Source organism: Zeugodacus cucurbitae, chromosome 6 (assembly GCF_028554725.1).
Source record: "Zeugodacus cucurbitae isolate PBARC_wt_2022May chromosome 6, idZeuCucr1.2, whole genome shotgun sequence".
Taxonomy (NCBI): Eukaryota; Metazoa; Arthropoda; class Insecta; order Diptera; family Tephritidae; genus Zeugodacus; species Zeugodacus cucurbitae.
Window position 1 is genome coordinate 51,396,239 of NC_071671.1, and position 22,696 is coordinate 51,418,934.

Sequence of the window (22,696 nt, forward strand, 5' to 3'; positions counted from 1 at the left end):
GTTTTTGTTAAAAAAAGGTCAAGTAAGTATGAACAATGTAAGGTTGTATTATCCAAGTTAAATAAAATGTTAATTTAAGGTTGGCAAAATTTTCACACAATTATTAAAAATTATTAAATTTATGCTAAATATGCATTTTTGAGCAATTTAAAATAACTTCATATTGTTTAAAACCCATTTGGCCTAAAATTATCATGAAAGTGGAAAAAATTGCGTCTGGTCACCTCAGCACATTTTCTCGGTCGCGGCCAGTTAAGAAATTGTGCGATTTCTACCAGGCGCGCATAAGTGCACAGAAGGTGTCGCACACAAAAATTTGCAGCGCGCGTGTATGTGTGACTTGCCACATGTTGGTCAATTATATTGCATGCTTTTAGGCATTACACTGCTTTGACGACCTTTTACTACATTGCCAACCTTAGAACAATGACAGCAGCTGATGAAGAAAAACAAACATTTTTGCACAATTTTAAGCATTTATTTTTACAAAAACTAGCAATTGCAATTGGTTACTTTTTACTTTTATTAAAGAATAAATTCAAGGTGTTATCATAGTATATTTTGGATAGTTTGGCAGTATCCTGCTCCTTAACGCCCGCAATAACTTCCAGCACTTGACTAAATGTGAATAAATAAATTATTTGTTATAAGACTTTTTGAAGTTTTAAGTTACGAACCTTATTTGACATGGCTCACAACGTCCGTCCACTAGTGTCTCCGCTGTCCATTTTTCCTTTTTCTTAACCGCCGTAAATTTGGTTTTCACAAATTTGGAACCCGCATGTGATGGTCTTATACCGCACCACGGGCAATCTGTTTCCAACATTATGCACTCGTTGGGCAATTTTTTCACAACTTCCAAATTTTCTGACGTCTTTAGTGAACAACCATTCAAACCGATGTAAAGGCCACCGAAAGCAATCACTTTTTCAGCTTCCTCAAAAGTGCCGTCAAAACTGTGCACTACGCCACCACCGCATTCCAGTAACTTGTCGCGATTGCGTTCGAGTATTTCCATGAAGTCTTCATGTGCGCTGCGGCAGTGTAGGAAAAGTGGTAAGCGAAATTCCGCCGCCAAACTAAGTTGTTTTTCGAAATATTTTTTTTGCGTATCTTTTTCACAGAAATGCAAGCGGTCATAGTCGAGTCCACATTCACCTATAGCAATCACTTTGTCTGGATTTTCACGTATTTTCACACGTAAACCTTCATAATATTGCTCCGGTTCGGTTGTGAATTCATTGCAGCGTGTTGGATGGCAGCCCATGGTGACAGTCAGTCGATCTGTGGTGTTATGAATGCTTTAAATATAGATATCATTGTATTCTTTTCATATTCGGCACAATTGCATATAAGCGGTCTTACCATTTGTTTTGGCTAAATTTAAAGCCTCATCTGCCTCATTCAGTGTGCCCACGGTAATGATCATATTTTCAATGCCTTGCTTCCACGCACGTTCCAACACCAAATCTAAGTCATTAGTGTGCTTTTGTGTACCGCCATAGATACCACGGAACATGGGATCAGTAAGATTGGCACCAATATCTGAGAAACAAGAAACATTTTTTAAGTAAATAATTGGATTGAAAGTCAACAATCTTACCTATGTACTTCTTTACTGCTTTGAGTTGGTTGAATATTCGCATGCAGATCTAAAATTATAATAAATAAAAATTAAGTTTTAAAATTGCGTCCAATCTTCCAGCGTTGATCAGTGTAAATTTCACACACTTCGTTGCTCAAATTCTTTAAATCAGCTGTTTGGTTCACAGTTTCGAAATGCCAGAAAATACTATCGATAAAACGATTATAGACAAAAATCGATTTGCTATTTAGTTTTTGTCGTTTAATGAAGTTTTTTATACGATTCTACCCAAAAATACGTTACGCATATTATGGAATAACCATCTTTCCTACCAACTTCAATCAAAACTATACCAAATTATATACTCTCCTTCTCTCTTTATACAGATAAACTACGATTTTAAAAACAATCGCCAATCTTTAATGTAATAGTTGTTTTGGTTGGGCATATTTTAGACTTACATTCTGTTAATTAATACAACAATAAAATTTTGGGGAATGAAATGATGAGTCTTAAACTAGTAATAACTTTAAATGAATGTATTCAATAAATATTTTGTACCAAGCCATATAACACTCGTATTTAAGCAGTTGCTGCAGCGGCTGTACCATTTGCGGCTTCTGCAACTGTATCAGCTTTCTTAGGACTTTTCTCCTTGGCGACTTCCTTACTTTCATCCGTTTTGGCATTAGCTTTAGAATCCTCAACTTTCTCTTTTTCTTTAACTTCCTCAGTTTCCATTGGTGCAGTTCCATTGCCATTTTTCGCTGCGACCTCTTTTATTCCAGTCGAACCGAAACCACCTGCTCCGCGTTCTGTTTCGTCAAGTTTATCAACCTCTTCCACTTCAGGGTAGAAAATACGCTCACAAATAAATTGTGCAATTCGGTCACCGGGTTTCACCTCGAAGTCTTCATCTGAGTGATTAAACAATACAACACCCAAGTTTCCGCGGTAGTCTTCATCTACGACGCCAGCGCCAACATCGATAAAATTCTTAACGGCGAGGCCAGAACGTGGCGCAATACGCCCATACGAACCCTCTGGCAATTGTACTTGCAAGTCGGTCTTCACTAGCGCTTTACCACGCGCCGGTACTTTGACTTCGTAAGCGCTTTGTAAATCAAGCCCAGCCGAACGCGGCGAAACACGTACCGGTACTCGAGCATGTTCCGTCAGCTTTGCGAAACGCAATACACATTTGGATTCGATTTTCATCTTTTTTGGCGAAGGATTTTCGGCGTCCTCTAATTTTTTCTTAAGTACTTCGGTAGGCATCTGTTAGAAAATATTACATATAAATTTACATTCTCATTAGAAACGCAAAATACTGACTCACTACACTACAAACTTTCTGCGCACAATTACTTGTATGAAGACCACGAGCTCCGTTCAATTCGCTGGACAATTTTGGAATGGCGATTTTCGCAAAGGAAGCCATAATTCGCGCCATTTGCTTGCAAAATCGCGCTTTTTTAAATTTGTTGGTAGTTCTTGAAACCAGTTGGACAGATGTTTTGCGAAACTTCTTTTTCAAATTCAGTCATTCACAATTACAAAACATCGAATAGCAAGTTTATTGTGAATTTTGAAATGCAAGCTGTGTTTATTAGTTTGATTGTTTATATTACTTAAAAATTATAAAATGTTATTTTTAATAATATTACTCACACTATGATTGTAATGTCAACAAACTTTGCAATATTTATAATAACAAGCATTTTGTTACTTTTTGTAGATGGAGCAACAGAAAAAGTGGGACAAATAATATTGAGAAATACTTACGAACCGACTGTCCCTCATCGTATAAAATCCAGAATTTCTTCTAGTTATGTACAATAAACAAATATAAATTAAACATTTGTTTGACTATAAAATATTTTATTCAATGCGTTTCATTATAAATAAAGCAGAAATTAAAAATGATGCGCTTTTCAAGACGAAAATTTTTTGTGCTATGCAACTAATCCCACTTTTTGAATTCCGAACCTTCTGGCGGTTTAATGTCAACTTTATCTTTAGACACTTCTTCCCAGTTGGTACTAAGCACAGTGCCACCCGATTCGGAAAATGATTTGTTCATTGCCTTCTGCACCTCAGGCGAGGATGTAGAATAAATTTTCTTGAAAAGTCGATTTAACGCCTCCTCGCTTTTGGTGTCTTCTTCCTCCGACTTTTCCACTTCCTTCGCCAAACTGTCCCAATTCTTTTTGTGTATTGGTGGTGGTGCAGCTGTTGGTGGTGGTAGTTCCTTTTTCTCCAAGCTCTCCCAACGTTCGCCAACTTGTTTCATTAATGTGATTTCCACTTTTGTTGCATATGCTTTATGTGATGATTTACTAACATCCACTGGACGATATAGCTGCAGGTCAAGTTCATAACCATCGGCTGTCATGTTTAAATGTTCCGGCTGGATATCTACTTTGTAATTTTTGCCGACTGCATCCTTTAGCATAACCGTTACCACGACCTTTGTTTCGGACTGATACCAATCATGGCGCACCGACATCGTTTTGCTATTTTTTTTGTATTTTCGTGGAGTATATTTTATTAAGCAATATCTAATCAGAAAATTGCAACTACAACAAATTAACTGGTTTGCAAAATTATTGCTTGTGTTACTTTTATCGTATCAATGAGAATTTATTATTTGACAGCTGTAATTTGTTTTGATTTTCTAGAACTGGGGACTGTTCAGAAGGCAACACACAGAGTTGTAGGTATGCAGGGTTGTATTACAGTGGCAAGGAGTTATTTTGGAAAAGTGTTGACAAAAATTTTACATATTTCTCTAAATTGTTTTATAAATTAAAAATTAATTAGTTGATTCTATGAATATTTATAAAAATAAATCTCTAAATTACTTACCAATAATTCCAAATTAAAAACTCTTTTTCGCTTGGTTTTTTGTTTTGTACTTAACATTTATTAGCTATTTTGCTTATTTTATAATTTATGGACATTGAATAAACATTTTTTTTTCACAGTTATCAATTTCCTATTTGTATTATATAATCCGGCGATGTCTCCATATCATTCTGCACCTCTTAAATGGATTTATTTTTATTTTATTTAAATATATATTTATATATATTATGTATCTATTTTTTATCTCATTATAATATTTGTTTTTTATTAGCAGAATAACAAAATTAAATTTAATTCATAATATTTGTCGGCCTTTTTACTTGCATGCTTTCACTTACTCGCACTAACCTACATAAATACTGTATTGTATATATATATTTCATTACGTAACACATTATCTCTGCTTTTGATCTTAAATGCCAGATATTAACAAATGCACCAAAATGCAAAATTATTTTTTTTTGATCACTGCTATTTATTAATTACACGCGGCGTTGCAATTATTTTAATAAATTAATTTTTTTTTGAGTGCCTGTGTACATAATGTATACATACATAAATATATTTTTTACTATTATGTTTTTATTAATTTTTTTTTGTTTTTCAACTACTTTTGTGATTTCATTTCCGCATTCGCAATAATCACTTAATCATATTTAACAATAACCTGTTTGCATTCTTTGTTTGTAAAATTTGTTTAATAAGTTTTTATAATTTTTTTTAATACGTAAATTGCAACGTTTGCACTTATTTACCTTAGTGAAATATTTATTTTTTTATGCTTCCAATAATATGTGTGTACTCTATATCATTTAATACTTTAATACAAATACGTATTTTTTGTTGTATTTACTCTTTTGTTTTTATAATCACAATTCACTTTGCATCGTTATCATTTATTTCTATGATTTACAAACCTACTAACAAAAACAAAAAAAAAAAAATTATTTGTCATCAATTTAATTTTAGTTATAAATTTTATTTTTTGTTTTTAGCTTAATTTATTATTTGAAGGTTATGTTAGCAATAGACAAATTTGTATCTTCAATGAGACGCAAAAACAAAAAAAAATATATTTTATAATTATTAAGAGTTTTTCAAGAGCAGTACAAAAGTTTTTCTTAAATAAAAAAAAAAATCTGTATTGCTATGAAAGTACATTCGATGCCATTATGTGTGGAACTCGATTTCTTTTGCATGCCCACAATGGGCACGCTTGCGGAAGTCCAGACGCTGAACCCAATTTTCGACAGTTTTCAAGCATAAATCGGTACGAAATTCATCAATCGTCGCTGGTTTGTTGGCATAGATCATAGACTCTACGTAGCCCCACAGGAAATAGTCTAAGGACGTCAAATCGCACGACCGAGGCGGCCAATTGACTGGGCCATTTGGTTTTCAATAAATCGGTTGTGACATTCGCTGTGTGACTTGTGGCGCCGTCCTGTTCGAACCATATATTGTCCAAGTCTACTGTACTTCATGTGAGAATATTCACAGGAAAACTTCCCTCTCTCTATGAAAAGTTGAAGTTGAGAAGGATCTAGCTTCAATCAGAGTTTAAAATATAGATATTCATATATATAACTCAATATTTTTTAGACGGTAATTAATGAAGATATTTATATAGATAGACAGCTTAACAGCCTATTAATTTTTATACTCTTGCAACAAAAGTTGCTAAGAGAGTCATATAATTTTTTTTTTGATTTAATCTGTCTGTCCATCCGTCCGTCTGATCGTGCAACGGATAACTTGAGTAAAATTTAAGATATCTTGACGAAACTTGGTACACATGTTCCTTGGGACCCTAGGAGGGTTGCTATTGATGGAAAATTCGACCATTGTTCACAAAATGGCGAAAACCGAAATCCTATAAAGTGTCATAACTAAGCCATAAATAAAGCTATAATTGTAAAATTTGGCATAAAGAATCGCACTTGGATAATATGTAAACCAAATTTTCTACAGTCGTTTTCCTTACGTATCTCATTACACACCCCACAAAATTGATACTATCGGATAATAACCACGCCCACCGCCCATAAAAAGGTTATGTTAAAAATTACTAAAAGTGCGTTAACTAACTAACGGAAAAACAGCAGAAACACTAAATTTTACAGGAGAAATGACAGAGAAGAACTACTCTCAGATTAAAAAAAATGGAAAATGGGCGTGGTGTCGCCCACTTAAGGGTCAAAACCCATATCTCTGCAACTAGTAGACCGATTTCAATGAAATTCTGTACATAATATTTTCTTGACACCCTATCGACACGGGTGGTAAATGGGCGAAATCGGTTCACAACCGCCACTACTTTCCATATAACTCAATTTATAATTCCATCTGAATAAAACTTTACATAACTACTGTATATCATCTTTGGCCTCACTTGTGGAAATTCGGACTATAACTTTTCAATACCTCGGATGTCGAACTTGAAGAACTTAGTGCCTAAAGGTAATTTTTCACCGATCGAATATGGGTAAATCTCTCAGACATTTTAATTTAATTCAGAGGATTTTTTTTTGTTCTAATAGTGTGTCTCTGTTCCAAAAATTATTAAAATCGGGTCATAACTTCCCCTAGCTTCCATATACCTAAATATATGTTTTTCAAAATTACGGTGGACTTTATTCCGCATATATCGGTTAATATTTGATATATATTAGCAAATTTAAGTAAGCGAATAGTCGAATAGTAGGATATAGGATTCCCCTTGGTGGGGAAAATGAGTGAATTCGGATCAGGAATTACCACAGCCCTCATATACTATATGTGATGGTTTTCGTTATTCCACTGGACTTTATGCCGAATATATGGGTCGAATTATTCGTTATCTTAATAAAACTATATCGGTTGCACCCGAACTTAGCATTTCCTTACTTGTTCAATTAAACATTGCTTAAAGTTATATACTTAAAATTATTATATAAGAATAATAAAAATTAAACATAAAGAATATGTATGTCTATCTTAATGAAAACCTTACTACCACAAGAAATTCCTAATATTAAATTTTTAAATTCGCGCTTTCAATTTGCTTAATATATTACTATTTTATTTTATAAATACATATTTAAATAGGCTCAATATCCTTTGCAGTGAAAGTATGCTGATCAAAAGCTCTTTTTAACACATTCATTCGCTTTTCTATATTTTATTTTTATTATTATTTAATTAATTTTATTTTTTATTATTATTTAATTATAATTTCTTGTTTAATTTCCAAATTAATTTTGATTTTATTAAATATATAAATTTTCAATTATTTACGATATAAATTCTGTCAAATATTCTTCAAAGTTCATATTTAAGTTGAGAAATTTTATCTCGGATATAAAAAAAATTAATAAATTATTTTTAATACCGTTACAGCGAATGTCTTCAGACAATTGCCTTACAAATAGACCTACTTAATCATATTTATATACACTCAATAACAATATGCGACTTTCAACTCACTTAAGCCCACTATTAATCGCTTTACCCAGTATTTTTCCACAATTAACTCTTATTTGCCGTAGCTAAATACTTATTTTGCTTAATTAATAATAGTTTATAAGTAGATATTATCAGTTTTTGGTGTATTGGTCAAAAGCTATGCTAAAAAAACAATTATTTTCCATCAAAAAGTCGCTATTTTGATTTTATGTTTGATTTTTCTTAAGTATACATGTAAGTAGATAAGTCTAGCGTTAAGTTTTAAGTAATGTTCTTTATAAAGTTTATATGCATTTTGTTTAAGTGTCAATTGTCTTGTGCATTAAGTTTAAAAGTGTGCATTAACTGTGATTTCAGAGTTAACAGTAAACAGTTCTACTTAGTTTATTTGAAAAGTTTTGCAATTTTTGTGAATTATTGTTGTGTGCTTTTAATTAGAAAATTTTTTGGTAATGTGATTTTTCAAGTTTGGAAAAAATATGTATAAAGTTAAAAAAAATCAAAATTGAAAAACTAAAATTATGATTTTAAATGTCAAATTAGTATTTGGTTAAGTAGAGTTAAGACATTTCTTTACTTATTGGTAAAAAGTATGCTAAATTTAATACATAGAAAACTTCTTTATTGTCTAATCTGGTCATAAAATATATAAAATCTCTGCAGTACTTGATTGCAGTCAATAAAATGTAATAAGATGGGGTTTTAACACCAGAAGGTATTTATGGAGACGTTTCGTTCAGTCCGCTCAAGCACATAGAACTTAAGCCACCTTTTTCTCAAAACTTTGATGTAAAGCTAAAGTCATATTTTTTTAGTAGGGTTCTTATGTAGAAGGATATCTAATTTCATCGAATAACCGCCCGTAGAGGTCCTCTACAAGGTTGTCACAGTAGATGTTTAATAAATCCTAAGTGTCCAAAAGAGTAAGAATCTTAAAATTGTAAGAGTGACTTGATGTTGTTTTTGGTGTGCTGTTGTAGTAGTTGATGTAAGGAAGTTTACTTAATTTATAACCATATTTTTGAAAAAATAGAGATTTTCGGTTCTGATACATTTTTGAAAATTTTGAGGTAGTCCAAGATTTAGAAAGTGTCTATATATGGGAAATTTCTTGAGATAATTCTTTGAGCTATTGCTAATCAAGTAACTCAATCGGTGGAATTTGCGAAATGTAGAAGTTGAAACCCATGAAAACCAATAGACCATAACTAAATACTGATAAATAAGGCAGGAAAATTAGACTTTTCATTCGAAGAAGAGAGATAATTATTTAAAAGATTTGGTAATTTATTGAGGTATTATTTAAAAATGAAAATAAACTAAAAAATAAGCAAAATTAATTAAGAGTGAAAAATAAATGTGTTTTTTCTCCACAACTCTTGCACCTCCATATGTTTAAATATTCATATTTACATGCTTTATATATATGCACATTCCACATTTGCTATTAAAATTGTTTTCTTGTTAATTTCAACTTCTCGCTTCAGTAATTAAATATTTATTTATGTAAACACAAATTTATGTGAAAATATAAACTTTGTAAAAGTTACAAAAATCTAGGATGCAAGGATGTCTGCGACGCTTATACACCACACAGTAAATCTGAGTGGTTCAACGTTGATGTGAAACTAATACACTTTCGGCATTGAGACTAGTATTTTAATACACAGAAAAACATATTGAAGCCTTCAATTTCATGTGGAGCTAATATAAGATTATCCGGTGTAATTACTTTTGGTAGAAAGCAGTATACATCATCCTTTTCCTCGCCTGCAAGCATTTTTACTAGCATACTTTTAGGCGAATATACACTCATATATGTATAAATCTGTATTACGCCAAAATGTAGGCTTCTACTTGTGTTGCTCCTGTCTACTATGTGGAGTGTAAGGAAGCAGTATGTGTGTGGCGTACCGACACCAACCATTCTCGAGCACAATTAAAAAGTTGAATACACACTGATATACATATTAACATGGCAATCGAAAAACGCAAACAGCAAACAACAAATGAACTTATTAACTTCTACTACTACGAAAACAAGCAAAGCTTCGAGGTCTCATCAAGATAGATATAAGTGATATGCTAATTGACAAGGTTTACTCATATCATGGAGAATTTTAATAATGCGAATGTGTTTGTATGTATGAAAAGTGGCATTGCTAAAAGTTTGGAGCAATTAAAAGCAAATGTTCGCATTACATACATATGTACATGAGTGCCTTATATGTAACTTCGGTACAGGTATGCTGCTTGGCTTTTAATATGAATTTTGCAAGGATGATAAATTCTTGTACTGGATAGATGATGAGAAATGATGAAATCGTACTATTAATTGAAAATGTGCTCGGTAAACTAGTTGCATTCGACTTTGAAATGAGTTCAATGGAGCTGAACTCGGTAGTGGTTATTTTTGAATGTTAGGACTCAAGTCTTAACTCAAAAAAAAGGTTAATCGCTTCAACGGGTAGCATAGGGTTTCAAATTCTATGCTGACAGATGAGTAGTTCTCATAAATACTGAGCTGTGATATAAGAAAATATCTTTGAGCCTTTCAAACATTGAAGCACTAATTCAACAAATTTGAATTATTAGGACTTATTTATACACTATTTGAGATGTTATCACACAATGATTATCAAAGTCTGCTCTATTTACACAAAAAATAGAGTCTCCATTTAAATAAACAAAATTTAGTTGAAAAAAGATGTCTTGTGAAAATGTAATGTAAATTAAATGCATGAAAACAATTTTTTTGTTGTTGCAAGTCAATTGTTGTCACTTAAACCGCAAACCGTGTGTGTAATTACATCTAAATGTTCATAAAAAAATTACGCTCTTAATTTTAATTTAATTATTATTTGTTAAATTTGAATAACAACTAGTGCGGCATTCAACTACGATACAAATATAGATTTTAATAAATATTACAAATATTATTTTTTTCAATATATATGTATGTATATATGTATTTGTTTTATTTTTTGTAAGCCATTATTCTACAACATGTTAGTTGTATTCCATAAACATACAATAACCGTATCATATGCTCAAACATAGGTTCAAATCAACAAAACTATCGCTATTTTTTCGCTTAATCAACGACCTTGCCTTGTTTTTTTCATTACTATTAATTTTATTATTATTATGGAGTTATATAATAGTTCTAATTAAGCGTTCATATCAAAATGTATAATTTTTTTCGACGTCATCATTCACACGACACTTGCGGTGAATTCACTTTGACGTTTCTTGGATTAAATTTGTACAAACAAATGTCAACGCCTACTTACATGCACAACAACACCAAACCGCACGCACACACACACACTCAGACATGCATATATAAACAACTATATTTTTAGTCTCTGCTTCGCTTTGCTTTTGTTGCTTGTTGTTCTTGTTGTAGTTGCTAAACATATAATTTTGCTTTTATGATTTATTATACATATTTGCTTTTTTCTGCTAATCAAGCGTTCACACCTACTTCCTCTGTCACTTTATTGGAAATTACAGTCATCGGACGCATTGTTGATTTGCTGTTTGGTTTTGCGTGATGCACGGCGTATGAGTGACCTGAAATTTGGAGACATTCATTTGCAAAAAATACATATACTGAAATGAATATTGATATCCAGACTAACCTGGATCTGGGCTTTAGTTTGGCATCGCCGCTGCTGGTGGCTGGATCGACCGCTTCGACCAAACTGGACTTTTTATCACCGGAAACGGATGGACTGGCGTTGCGATTCTTGTCTGTGGAAGAATTAAATTAATATTTATTTGATTTATATACTGAATATTCATTTAAAGTATAACATTTTAAAAACAACAATTATTGACAGTGGAAGCCATTGAAACATTACAGAGGAAGATTGCTGATGAGTCACGTGGAGTAAGGTGAAGCCTAAATGGATTGAGGACAGTTAGTTAGCGCAAAATATGAGATGATACAAGTAGACAAACTTCTCCGATCTAACAATTTCACACATACATGGGTCTACAGAGATTCTAGCACACATATTAGATATAGATACTCAAGGTAGTTTTATTTCTTAATCTTGTTTTTATTTTTCATTAATTATTTCTTTTCTCTTGTGCAACAACATTTACGAGAAGGCTTTGGTTTTTTTGTCGGGATTTGGCAGATTGAAGGCAACATCAATAGAATACTGTACTACCTGTACCAAGATTTTGTTTTGGCCATATTCCACTGACATTTGTTGGACCCACACCTTTTCGCACACTTTGACGATCTAGAATAATGTAATTTTTGTTAAAATAAAATTGTTAATCAATATATTTTTACAGTTTTATTAATATATTTTTTTATTTAACTTTAAATTGAACTCTCTTTCTGAGGGACGACATAACCAAAGAAGCATACTTTGAAAGAAAATTTAGAAAAGCTCTGAGCACCAAAAGATAGTGGGAGAACTTCACTCTCAATGAACATCTTAAAAGGAGCGCCCAGCAATGGTACACAGACGGGTGAAAAACAAATTGGAGATGGGGTAATATGTGTCTAATCAGACCACATCATCCTTCGAAATCAAATCGGGAATTGGTATTGGATTGTATTAAGTTCAACAGGGTCGGAATATTTAATAACAATATAACCTGGGCTTGAATCCCCGGACACAAAGACATATAAGGCAACTAAAAAGCTGACAAAGTCGGAACAGTTCATTGCACTAGGTCCACATGTCCTCAGAGATTACCCACAGTCAGAAGAATGGTTTCGAATTGTACCTTTGGGCTGCAAACTAAAAATGTTAGCAACTCACCAAAAGCAACTGCAGACCTAGCTGGCATCTGCACAAACTGGGTATCTGCGTCAACTTAACCTGAATACCTCACCTCATTCATTGTTCTGCGATTGCGTGTAAAAGGAGTCAAACCATGAGGGCTCTTTATAACTCAAGAGAATTCAGAACCATCAGCAAACAACAATAACAACAGCAGCTATTAACACAATTTAGTTGTTGTAATGCTAATACTACGAGTGGGCCAATAAAATATCAAAACTACAATTGAGTGTAGGGAAAAGGAAGAGTAAAATGCAAAGTTTCGACGTAAGCAAACGATGCAATGCAGCAGTCGGCCGAGCTGCAGACTAGCAGAAAAATGGCAGCTGAGGTGTTTGTGGCAGCAAAATGCGACGAGTGAGAAAGGCAAATGTGAGTCTACTGCGAAATTTTCTGAATACCAATGAGTTCGGAGTTCAAGAGTATTTATGGTCAGGCATGGAGGAGCAATTCCCATACCGTTATATCTACTACTTTCTTGCAGTTTCATGCATTTTAACGCACACTGTTGTACTCGTATGTGCGTGAGTTATTTTATTAAAACTGTTGCCGCTTAGAAATGCGAGCAATTATTTTATTGATACGTATTTATTATTATTAAACATTTTATATGAAAATATTTAATCTCAGATGGACCCACATACACACAACTTCCGAAAATCCATTAAAATGTGTTCTAGTTTGTAATTGCATGCTGTTGTTCAACATCTCAAGAGCATTGTGTTAAAGTTTGAGGTCATTCGGAGAAAAACTAACGAAGTTACAGCAGGTTGAATAACGGTACCTCCAGCTAACTGCGCTGAGTGTACAAAACTTTGAATCGATTTTCCCAAATATGTCATTTTTAAAGTCGGTGACCAGCTTACAGAAAAAACTACTGCATCGATCGTTTTGAAATTTTGAACAAATATTCTACATATATATAGCTCTCGAATGACGTCGAGTTTTTCCAAAAATTGTAATTACTAACAATTTTACAATAACAAATAGGTCGATTTTTTTCTAAAATCGTCATTTTGGCTTGAAAATGGTACCAAAAATTGAAAAATTAAAAAATTAAAAAAAACTCGACGTCAATTGAAAGATAAACTAATAAACTAAAGAAAGCATTTTGATTTTTTGGTTTCGGATGATCCAGTGATGCTGTAGGCTGGTCACCGCACAACAACTTTTTTTCGAGGTGCCTGCAGAGATCGACGATAAATCTGTTATTCCTCGCTATTTTTCGATACAACTTTTTTTGAAGTATCCTTCAAATGTTGTAATTTCATATAATAATAAGTAAAATAAACCTACAGCAATAATTTTTTCTAAAAAATTTCATGAAAAAAGGTCTTTTTCGACGAAACAAACCTTACCCCCCCTTAATGCGAAATAACGGTATGGCGAAACGAATAAGTTAAATCGAAAAGCAAATATCACAGAACTGATTAACTTTTCACTTCAATTGGCAAATAAATGAAAATATTTCGAGTTTATAAACTCTTAGTTTGAGCAATCATTGTGCACTGGTTTATTTTAAATAAGTAAGGAAAGGCTGAGTTCGGGTCCAACCGAACATTTTATCTTATCGCAATTTATTGATATAGTTTTATTAAGATAACAGACAATTTGACTCATGTATTCGACATAAAGTCCAATAGAATAACGAAAATATATTATTAATTCCTGAACCAATTTCACTCATTTTCAGTACCAAGGTGCACTATATATTATAAAGTGATGGAATTCAAAATTGAGTTATATGGGAAGTTGGCGTGCTTGTGAACCGATTTCGCCCATTTTTCATCCGTGTTGTCAAGGTGTCAAAAAAAAATTTATATACCGAATTTCATTGAAATCTGTCGCGTAGTTTCTGAGATATGGTTTTTGACCCATAAGTGTGCGATGCCACACACATCTTCCATTTTTTAAAAAGATCTGAGTGAAGTTTTTTCTGGCATTTCTTTTGTAAAATTTAGTGTTTCTGACGTTTTTCGTTAGTGTGTTAACGCACTTTTAGTAATTTTCAACATAACCGTTGTATGAGTTGGGCCGATTTCAACTATTTTAATGGTGTGTGATGGGGTACGTAAGGGAAATAACTGCAGAAAGTTTGATTCATATAGCTTTATTGGTTTGTGAGATATGTATAATACAAAAAACTTATTTGGAGCAGGGCCACGCCCACTACTAAAAAATACATCCACATACACCCCTTCCTAGTGTGTTCCTTTGGACCAAATTTTATTTTTATAACTTTATTTATGACTTAGTTATTACGCTTTGTATGTTTTCGGATTTCGCCATTTTGTGGGCATGAGAGTGGTCTGATTATGCCCATTTTCAATACTAACCTCCTCAGGTTGCCAATGAATATGTCTACCAAATTTCATTAAGATATCTAAATTTGTATTTGTACAGACGGACTCATCTAAACTCTACTCGTTATCCTGATCATTTTGATATACATATATAACCCTATACCTAACTCTTTTATTTCTGGGTGACACTAACAACCGTTATGTGAACAAAACTATAATACTCTCTTTAGGAATTTTGTTGTGAGAGTATAAAAATTATATTAGTATAAAGTTAAACCTGTATCATATCCTAAACTACCTAACTAAGATCATTTTATATATCAAAACGCATAGCTTACACGTTATCTAGGTTAGATAGGGTTTGGTTCTCTTTATTTAGAAAATATTTCCTGCATATCTGGGTTCCTTTAATATTACCTAAATCTCGCTGACACTAATTAATTTATAATCACTTGACGTTTGTTAAATCACAATTATTGAAAATATTTTTCATTTTAATTATTATGAATTTCAATAGAATATGTTTGTAGCGAACATTTGTGTTACGAAACCGCAGGTTTTCGCTGAATTTGCCAAAGCATTAATTTCAATAAGTTGGACAAATTAGTGAAATTCGACAGCATATGGACGCCACATGTGGAAATTTCGTTGAACTCTGTCAAACCAAAGGATTATATTGCACAATATAAGGGAGCAAAAAAATAATTGAAATAGTTTCAAACTAATAGATTTGTAATACAATTGAGTATACTCGTATAACATATAGTTAGAAGGAGTAAATTTAAAAAAAAATGTATATTACGCATATTATCACATACATACATACTTGTATACATATGGGTAAGTTTTTCATTTATATAAGTTATTGCAAATTTTTATTGATTCTACATGCCCAACACGAGGAGCCCAGACATCGCACTGTCACATGAATGTTTTATGGAGCAGAATCCGGCTCAGACGCAGGAACTTGCAACAGCTGCCCGATTATTTTGTTCAGTTTTTTTCTGAGCAGATTCGACTCTGTCATTGAAATAAATTTGAAGGGTGCGAGTGCTCGTACGCACAAACGCACACACGGACACATGGAAATAGGCAATTTATTCGCAATATGTTCGAATTGCAAATCGTAAGTGGAAGGATGAGTGAATATTTTTGTCTCACTCACAGAAGTTGTTCATTTGAATGCCCTTTGAGGAGCATTTCCGCCCCCAACATTTTTTCGATGCTTAATTTTCTCGTCTCACTTTGAAGCTATAAAAACAGACTCCTCCTTCTTTTAGAAATTATAATTAAGTTTAATTTAACTCTCATCTTGTATCTCATCCAAAATAGATTTATTTCATTTCAATGAACTCATTGAATCCGAGTTGTGATTTGATGAACATACATAGTGCGTGCTTGTGTGTTTAACGGGATACAAGAGAAACCTGAAATTGTTGGATATGCTTATTCTTATCCAAATAAAGTTTTAATACATGACTGAAAGAGAGACATGGACTTTTATTCGATCGCTCTCATAAGTTTAGTGTGTTCAAAAATATAAAAAACAACTTTTCCTAAAAAATAATTAAAATAATTGTTTACGACTAGAAATTTTTCGAAAATACATACATAAATTTAAGAATTTAAAACGCACACACGTCAAAAAAGCTTTATTTCTAACTAATATATTCGCACACAACAATATAAACATTTCATTTTCCGTTTGAGTACCACTTTTCGCAGACTTGTTTCTTCAATGTACTGGGAAATTGCTGGTGTTTTTTTTAGCACATCGTGAAGTCCCTTGACTGACTGCTTAATAAATTTTTACATATACATACATACAAGTTTAAACGAGGTGGGTATGTGAGTTTGTAGTAAAAAAGTCTATGTATGCAAACACGTGCCGTGAGCGGCGCCCGCAAAATTTAAACACTTTCCAACGTAGCGGAGACAAACACATTTATACCTGTGCTGCTACATACCTTATATCCTCTTTCAACGCTTTTCTCCACGCCAACCAGTATATGGAAGTGCGATCGTGTGTGTGTTATTATGTTTTTTGCCTAAACTCTGATTTAGTCATCCGCGGACATATTTAAGCTCAGCGGAGAGAGGAAACCAACACACACATATGCGTATGTGTTTGGTGGTGTTTACATGTTAAACATGCAAAACACAGTACCCTACATATATGCATATGCCTATATATATATGTGTTTGAGTACAGGAAATTCGACCCAAGTTCGTGTTTGTTCTTTGTTAACTCTATTTTATGCGTTTTTCTCAGAATTTTTTAGATCCACTCTCATGTGCCATGACGCCCGCATGATTGCGTTTTCCGTGCTTTTAGTACAACGATTTTCTATTATTCATAAATAATACTTTCGTGTCTTTAAAACCATTTCGAAGTGAAAAATGAAATAAATTAAAAATGCCTTTAAAACTTGTAGTAATAAAAATATGATATAATATAAAATCACGAGGAAAAATGTGGGTCAGGAAGGCGCGGACTAGCGAATTGTATGCTGTTTTGACTACTTTTGGCTCCCAGTTGTAACATGTCAGCATAACCATTGTTCATGGTTTTGTTTCGAAACCTTTGGTGATACTTGAGTTAGCTATTGTAAAGTCAAATAAGCTAAAATTATGCAAAATGGCATTCTATGGAATGTAGGAGTACATATTGCAAGTTCTTAAGTATGTTCGAACCTACGTCACTCTTAATTTGGTAAAATCGATTCAGACGCGTTCTATCAACGAATATCTAAATCTAAAACACCATTTTAATTCAAAATACGCAAACCACTATATTCTTCTATTTAAAAATGATAGTAAAAAAATAGTTTACATCAGTTTAAATGGGTCAGCTTATTAAACGCAAAATGTATTAATTATTTATTTAAAATATGTAGAAACAAGTAAGGAAAGGCTAAGTTCGGGTGCAACCGAACATTTTATACTCTTGCAATTTATTGAAGAAATTTAACCAATACATATATGCGGAATAAAGCTCACCGTATTTTTGAAAAACCTATAATTAGGTATATTGGAGCTAGGAGAAGATCAAAAGTACAATGAGGTATATGGAAATGTTATGACCCGATTTTAATAATTTTTGGAACAGAGACACACTATTAGAAGAAAACAATTTTCTCTGAATTAAATTGAGATATCTGAGAGATTTACCCATATTTTCGGTTAAAATTTATCCTTAGGCGCTGAGTTCAACATGTTCGCTATCTGGGGCCTTGAAAAGTTATAGTCCGATTTCGACAATTTTTTCACAAGTGAAGCCAGAGATGATATGCACTAATTGTGTAAAGTTTTATTCCGTTATCTTCATTGGTTCCTTATGCTTACATTATAAAGTGAAGGAATAAGATGGAATTCAAAATTGAGTTATAAGGAAAGTAGTAGTGGTTGTGAACCGATTTCGCCCATTTTTTGTCCGTGTTAGCAGGGTGTCAAGAACCCGAATTTCATTCATAAGTGGGCGATGCCACTCCCATTTTCCATTTTGTAAAAAAATCTGAGTACAGCTCCCTTCTGCTATTTCTTCTGCAAAATTTAGTGTTTCTAACGTTTTTCGTTAGTTAGTTAACCCACTTTTAGTAATTTTCAACCTAACCTTTGTAAGGGAGGTGGGCGTGGTTAATATCCGATTTCAACTATTTTCATGGTGTGTGGTGGGGTATGTAAGAGAACCGACTGCAGAAAGTTTGGTTTATATAGCTTTATTAGTTTGCGAGTTAAATACAATTAACCGATTTGAGGGCGGGACCACGCACATTTCCCCAAAAAAATTACATTCAAATATGCCCCCTCCTAGTGCGATCCTTTATTCCAAATTTTACTTTTGTATCTTCATTTATGGCTTAGTTATGACACTTTATGTGTTTTTTGTTTTCGCCATTTTGTGGGCGTGGCAATGGTCCGATTCTGCCCATTTTCGAACGTGATCTTCTTATGGTGCCAAAGGATATTTGTGCCAAGTTTCGTCAAGATATCTTAATTTTTACTCAAGTTACAGCTTGCACAGACGGACAGTCGGACAGACGGACAGACGGACGGACGGACAGACATCCAGATTTCAAATCTACTCGTCACCCTGATCACTTTGGTATATATAACCCTATATCTAACTCTTTTAATTTTAGGTGTTACAAACAACCGTTATGTGAACAAAACTATAATACTCTCTTTAGCAACTTTTGTTGCGAGAGTATAAAAAAGAGAAACAAGATCAATAAAAACCATATCCTAGTCTATTCCAAAGCAAATAGCTAATTAGGGTAATAATAAGAAAATGCGTAGAACTGTTATAAAACTCAACATGGCATGAATGGTTTGAGCTTCAGCTAATCGTACAGGATTTTAATTACCTGCGATTTACACAACTCTTCAACATACTCTTCGGATAAATTTAATGAGGCAACTTTGTCGCGAAAATCAACAGAAACATTAAATAAATGTGGAAATAAGCGGTGGCGAGCTATTGCGCCGCAGATGAAATTAAGTAAATGTAGAAAATAATAAAACAGGAGAAATAAATATTTAATACAAATGTAATAAAAAAACAAAAAAAAAAATAACAAAATATATACAAGGGAATGTTGCTACTTCTAAGGAAGTGTGTGCCTGTGGCATTGGAAAGTAGTAAGAGAGAAGGAAAGAGGGAAAAATATAACAAACCCATACCAATGTTCAACCAAAAGTTGAAACATCTGAAAGAGTATGCCAACCCGAGCCCTTGAGCATTTGCAATGTTTGTGCCGACGAATGAAACAAAATAATAATCAAAGTTAAACATGCTTTAGGTACCGAGAGAAAAAAATATTCGAAAATCAAATGACTCTCCAAAACACACAAACTCAGCCAAGCATAACATACAATTTAGCCTCAAAGCAGGAAATGCGGAACACCATCGAGTGCCTCCAATAATAAAATAGCATTCAACACCAAAATTTCTTCCCATTTCTTACCCCGCACTAAGCACAGGGCTATAAATTCGCACCACTCATCAAACTGTCAAGCGTGAGTACAAGCAATTACAGCGTAATAACTGACTGTTGCAGTGTTCTGGAGAGAAGGTGGAGTTGTTTGCTTCTTGGACTCATAGTGGAAGTCGATGTTTACTGAACCGCTAACACTTTACAACTATGCCGAAGCACATTGTGAGAAAGAGGTGTTTGTTGACAGGAGGAGAAGAAAATCAAGTGAAAGCACGAAATCGAAAAAGTGAAAGAAACGGAAGTTGAGAGTACTTGAGGTAAACTTGCCACTTGGATGGTTAAATGTCGATATGAAAAAAATCGTATAATTCTCATGGTCTGGAAGTAGACATATCTTCTAAAGAAGGACTAATTTTATAACGGCTTTCTCCTTCTCGCCCACAATTTTTAAAATCAGTACACTTATTGTATGTATATCTCAATTATCATGGGTAAATATGCTTCCATCCGTCAGATTCTGTCAGCATTATTTATAAGAGATCATTCATAGGCATCTCCAGATTTAGCAATTTTTACTGAGACTTTTTGACATAAAAATTCCATCTTCGAGTTTTTTTTGGAACTCAGAAGAGAAAGACCAATTTATTGATCATCTCTGTCCTAATCCATTTTTCATCCATTTGTTGGATCCTAAATATGATAATATAGGCTGTGGTGTAGATTAACCACGGCTACTTATAGCTGGAAGTGGATGTTGGGGAGTTCATATTCATATTTGCGAGCAAGAGAATGTGGCTGATGTGTAAGCTCAACGCCATTTATATACATACATGGATATGTAACTACAAATGTAGGTTTGGTTGTGGGTATAAATAAGTGCCAAAGGCCAATTGAGCAAAAACTTCATGTCATTCACGCGCTACACGCCGATAGTTAATGTACATATGTTTGTTATGTTTCATCCAAAAGCATGTGCGTGTGTTTTCGTTTGAAATGCACTGGAATGCAAGTGGCGAGCAGGCGGTTGTTGTGGTTTGCCTTTGCTTAGCTGCCGGCATTTCGTTGGTCCAACAGTGCACGGTGAGTTGGTAATAATGCGAGAGCAAAGTACAATAGGCAAAAAAATACTACAACAATACAAATAAACAATATTAATTTTATAACAATAGCTATAATGTCTGCTTCCACCAGTCGCGTGTTTTAAGCCACTTTATTGATCACTGTATGGATTTTCTACTTGTTTTTAAAACGCTGATTCATTTATTGCTTGATTGAAATTTAATTTTAAATTATATAATATTTTCAAGCTAGCTATTTATTATGTTGCGGTTACCTTCACCACTTGTGACCTTCCAATGATTTATTAATGCAGTAATATGCTTGTTTATAAGTTTAATGCAATTATTTGCATGGATGGTGGATGTGAGATTTCATTTTTGAGGGCTATAATGTTAAAATATGATTTTTTAAAGGAGTTTAATATGTTCTTCCGCTGGAAATTGTGTAAATTGAATTTAAAACCTTCATCATATGTGTGTTCTTGACATAATTAGTGCTATTGCGAAGCAATATATATATATATATGCCGTTTGAAAGACCATGATAAAGTAACGGAAGGTTATATTTAATGGTCATTTGAAAGTATATATACAAGAATTAAGTTAGATTTCCACATATGAGGCATTCTCTGGCAAAAAAGCCACTTGAAAAAAAAAAGTTCTTTATTATCTTTGGCAATGATATACTTGAATCTAATCTACATACTTGAATCTAATCTACGTAATAATTTTAAATAAAAAACAAAAACCAAAAAAAAAAAGAACAAAAAAAAAATTTAAAATTTAAAAAATACAAAAAAATTAAAAAAAAAAATATTAAAAAATAAAAAACAAAAAGGGATTACATGTCTGCTACGTCCACGTCGTTAATCCTGGGTTACGCTAATTGCAGATAATGATAGTGCATAAATCAATGATTTTTCACCATGTTCTGAGTTGGTTTTTTATTTGTAGCTCATACAAATATTGCTGTCCCAAAATGACCTTTGAGGAGTAAAAAGGTGATGAAATAAGGAACATTTTAAGATATTTAAAAAAAATCGAAGGGGGCATAAAGGGTTAAAAATTCCAAAAATTTTTTTTTTCATTTTTTGCTATGAAATATTAATTTTAAAAATTTTTACGATTAACTGTTTTAAAGTTTGACAAAAAGGTCACATGGTGTTTTAAAATCTGTTCATTAGTTTTAAAGTTATGGTGGTTCGAAAATTTGTTTACAAAAAACTTTGGCCCCTTACAGTATGGCAACCCCGCGTTACACAGACCTAACAGCATATGTTTTATTTTAGGTTTTACATATACTATAAGATATATCATTGCCAAAGAAAATAAAGAACTTTTTTTTTTCAAGTGGCTTTTTTTCCAGAGAATGGCCTCATATGTGAGTCATCTGATTGATAAATGTGAAAAAGTTGAAGATATTTTGAACTGTCAATAATTAAACAAAACAAATTAGTGGTAAAATTTATCATAGTCAAGTAATGGATTCAACCTTAAAAGGGGTTGTTAATAAAAGAAATTAATCTTTGTAAAATCTTTGAATAGAACCAAATTAAAATATGTCACTCATACGCCACGACATCAATGTAAAGCAGTTCGCCAGGACGTAAGAGTAAGCTAGTCGAGACATTTGATTTAATAATTTTTTATTTTATTTTAGCGTGTTTTCGTTGCTAAGGTAAGCGCGGAAGTG

General features: G+C 33.0%; 4 protein-coding genes across 7 annotated transcripts in view; all 4 read right to left on the reverse strand.

Annotated features, from left to right (window-relative positions):
* Positions 1-456: 456 nt before the first annotated feature.
* On the reverse strand, positions 457-1,760 carry LOC105214471 (deoxyribonuclease TATDN1). Its single transcript, XM_011187915.3, has 4 exons — positions 1,604-1,760; positions 1,366-1,545; positions 678-1,284; positions 457-618 (listed from the first exon to the last, which is right to left on the reverse strand). Exons 1-4 carry the CDS (start codon positions 1,644-1,646, stop codon positions 510-512), a joined length of 939 nt encoding a protein of 312 aa, XP_011186217.2. The 5' UTR covers positions 1,647-1,760; the 3' UTR covers positions 457-509.
* A 222-nt stretch (positions 1,761-1,982) lies between these two features.
* LOC105214470 (deoxyuridine 5'-triphosphate nucleotidohydrolase) lies at positions 1,983-3,108 on the reverse strand. Of its 2 annotated transcripts, none has more exons than XM_011187913.3 (2): positions 2,925-3,108; positions 1,983-2,863 (listed from the first exon to the last, which is right to left on the reverse strand). In XM_011187913.3, the coding sequence occupies exons 1-2, from the start codon at positions 3,036-3,038 to the stop codon at positions 2,168-2,170; spliced, it is 810 nt and encodes a 269-aa protein (XP_011186215.2). In that variant the 5' UTR covers positions 3,039-3,108; the 3' UTR covers positions 1,983-2,167. The 2 variants fall into 2 exon arrangements, with proteins under 2 accessions (XP_011186215.2, XP_011186216.2); XM_011187914.3 differs by having other exon boundaries at positions 2,921-3,079.
* A 337-nt stretch (positions 3,109-3,445) lies between these two features.
* LOC105214469 (protein SGT1 homolog) lies at positions 3,446-4,257 on the reverse strand. Its single transcript, XM_011187911.3, has one exon. The coding sequence runs from the start codon at positions 4,092-4,094 to the stop codon at positions 3,549-3,551; it is 546 nt and encodes a 181-aa protein (XP_011186213.2). The 5' UTR covers positions 4,095-4,257; the 3' UTR covers positions 3,446-3,548.
* A 6,756-nt stretch (positions 4,258-11,013) lies between these two features.
* The window catches only part of LOC105214541 (GTP-binding protein Di-Ras2), a 60,609-nt gene continuing 48,926 nt past the window's right edge, over positions 11,014-22,696 (reverse strand). Inside the window, exons 6-8 of one of the 3 annotated variants that reach the window (XM_054234430.1) lie at positions 12,085-12,153; positions 11,542-11,653; positions 11,014-11,473 (exon numbers count right to left, since the gene is read on the reverse strand). In XM_054234430.1, coding sequence (XP_054090405.1) covers positions 11,398-11,473; positions 11,542-11,653; positions 12,085-12,153 — 257 coding nt within the window. In that variant the 3' untranslated portion in view covers positions 11,014-11,397. Of the gene's footprint in view, positions 11,474-11,541; positions 11,654-12,078; positions 12,154-22,696 lie in introns of all 3 variants that reach the window. The other 2 variants (XM_054234429.1, XM_054234431.1) reach the window with 2 other exon arrangements.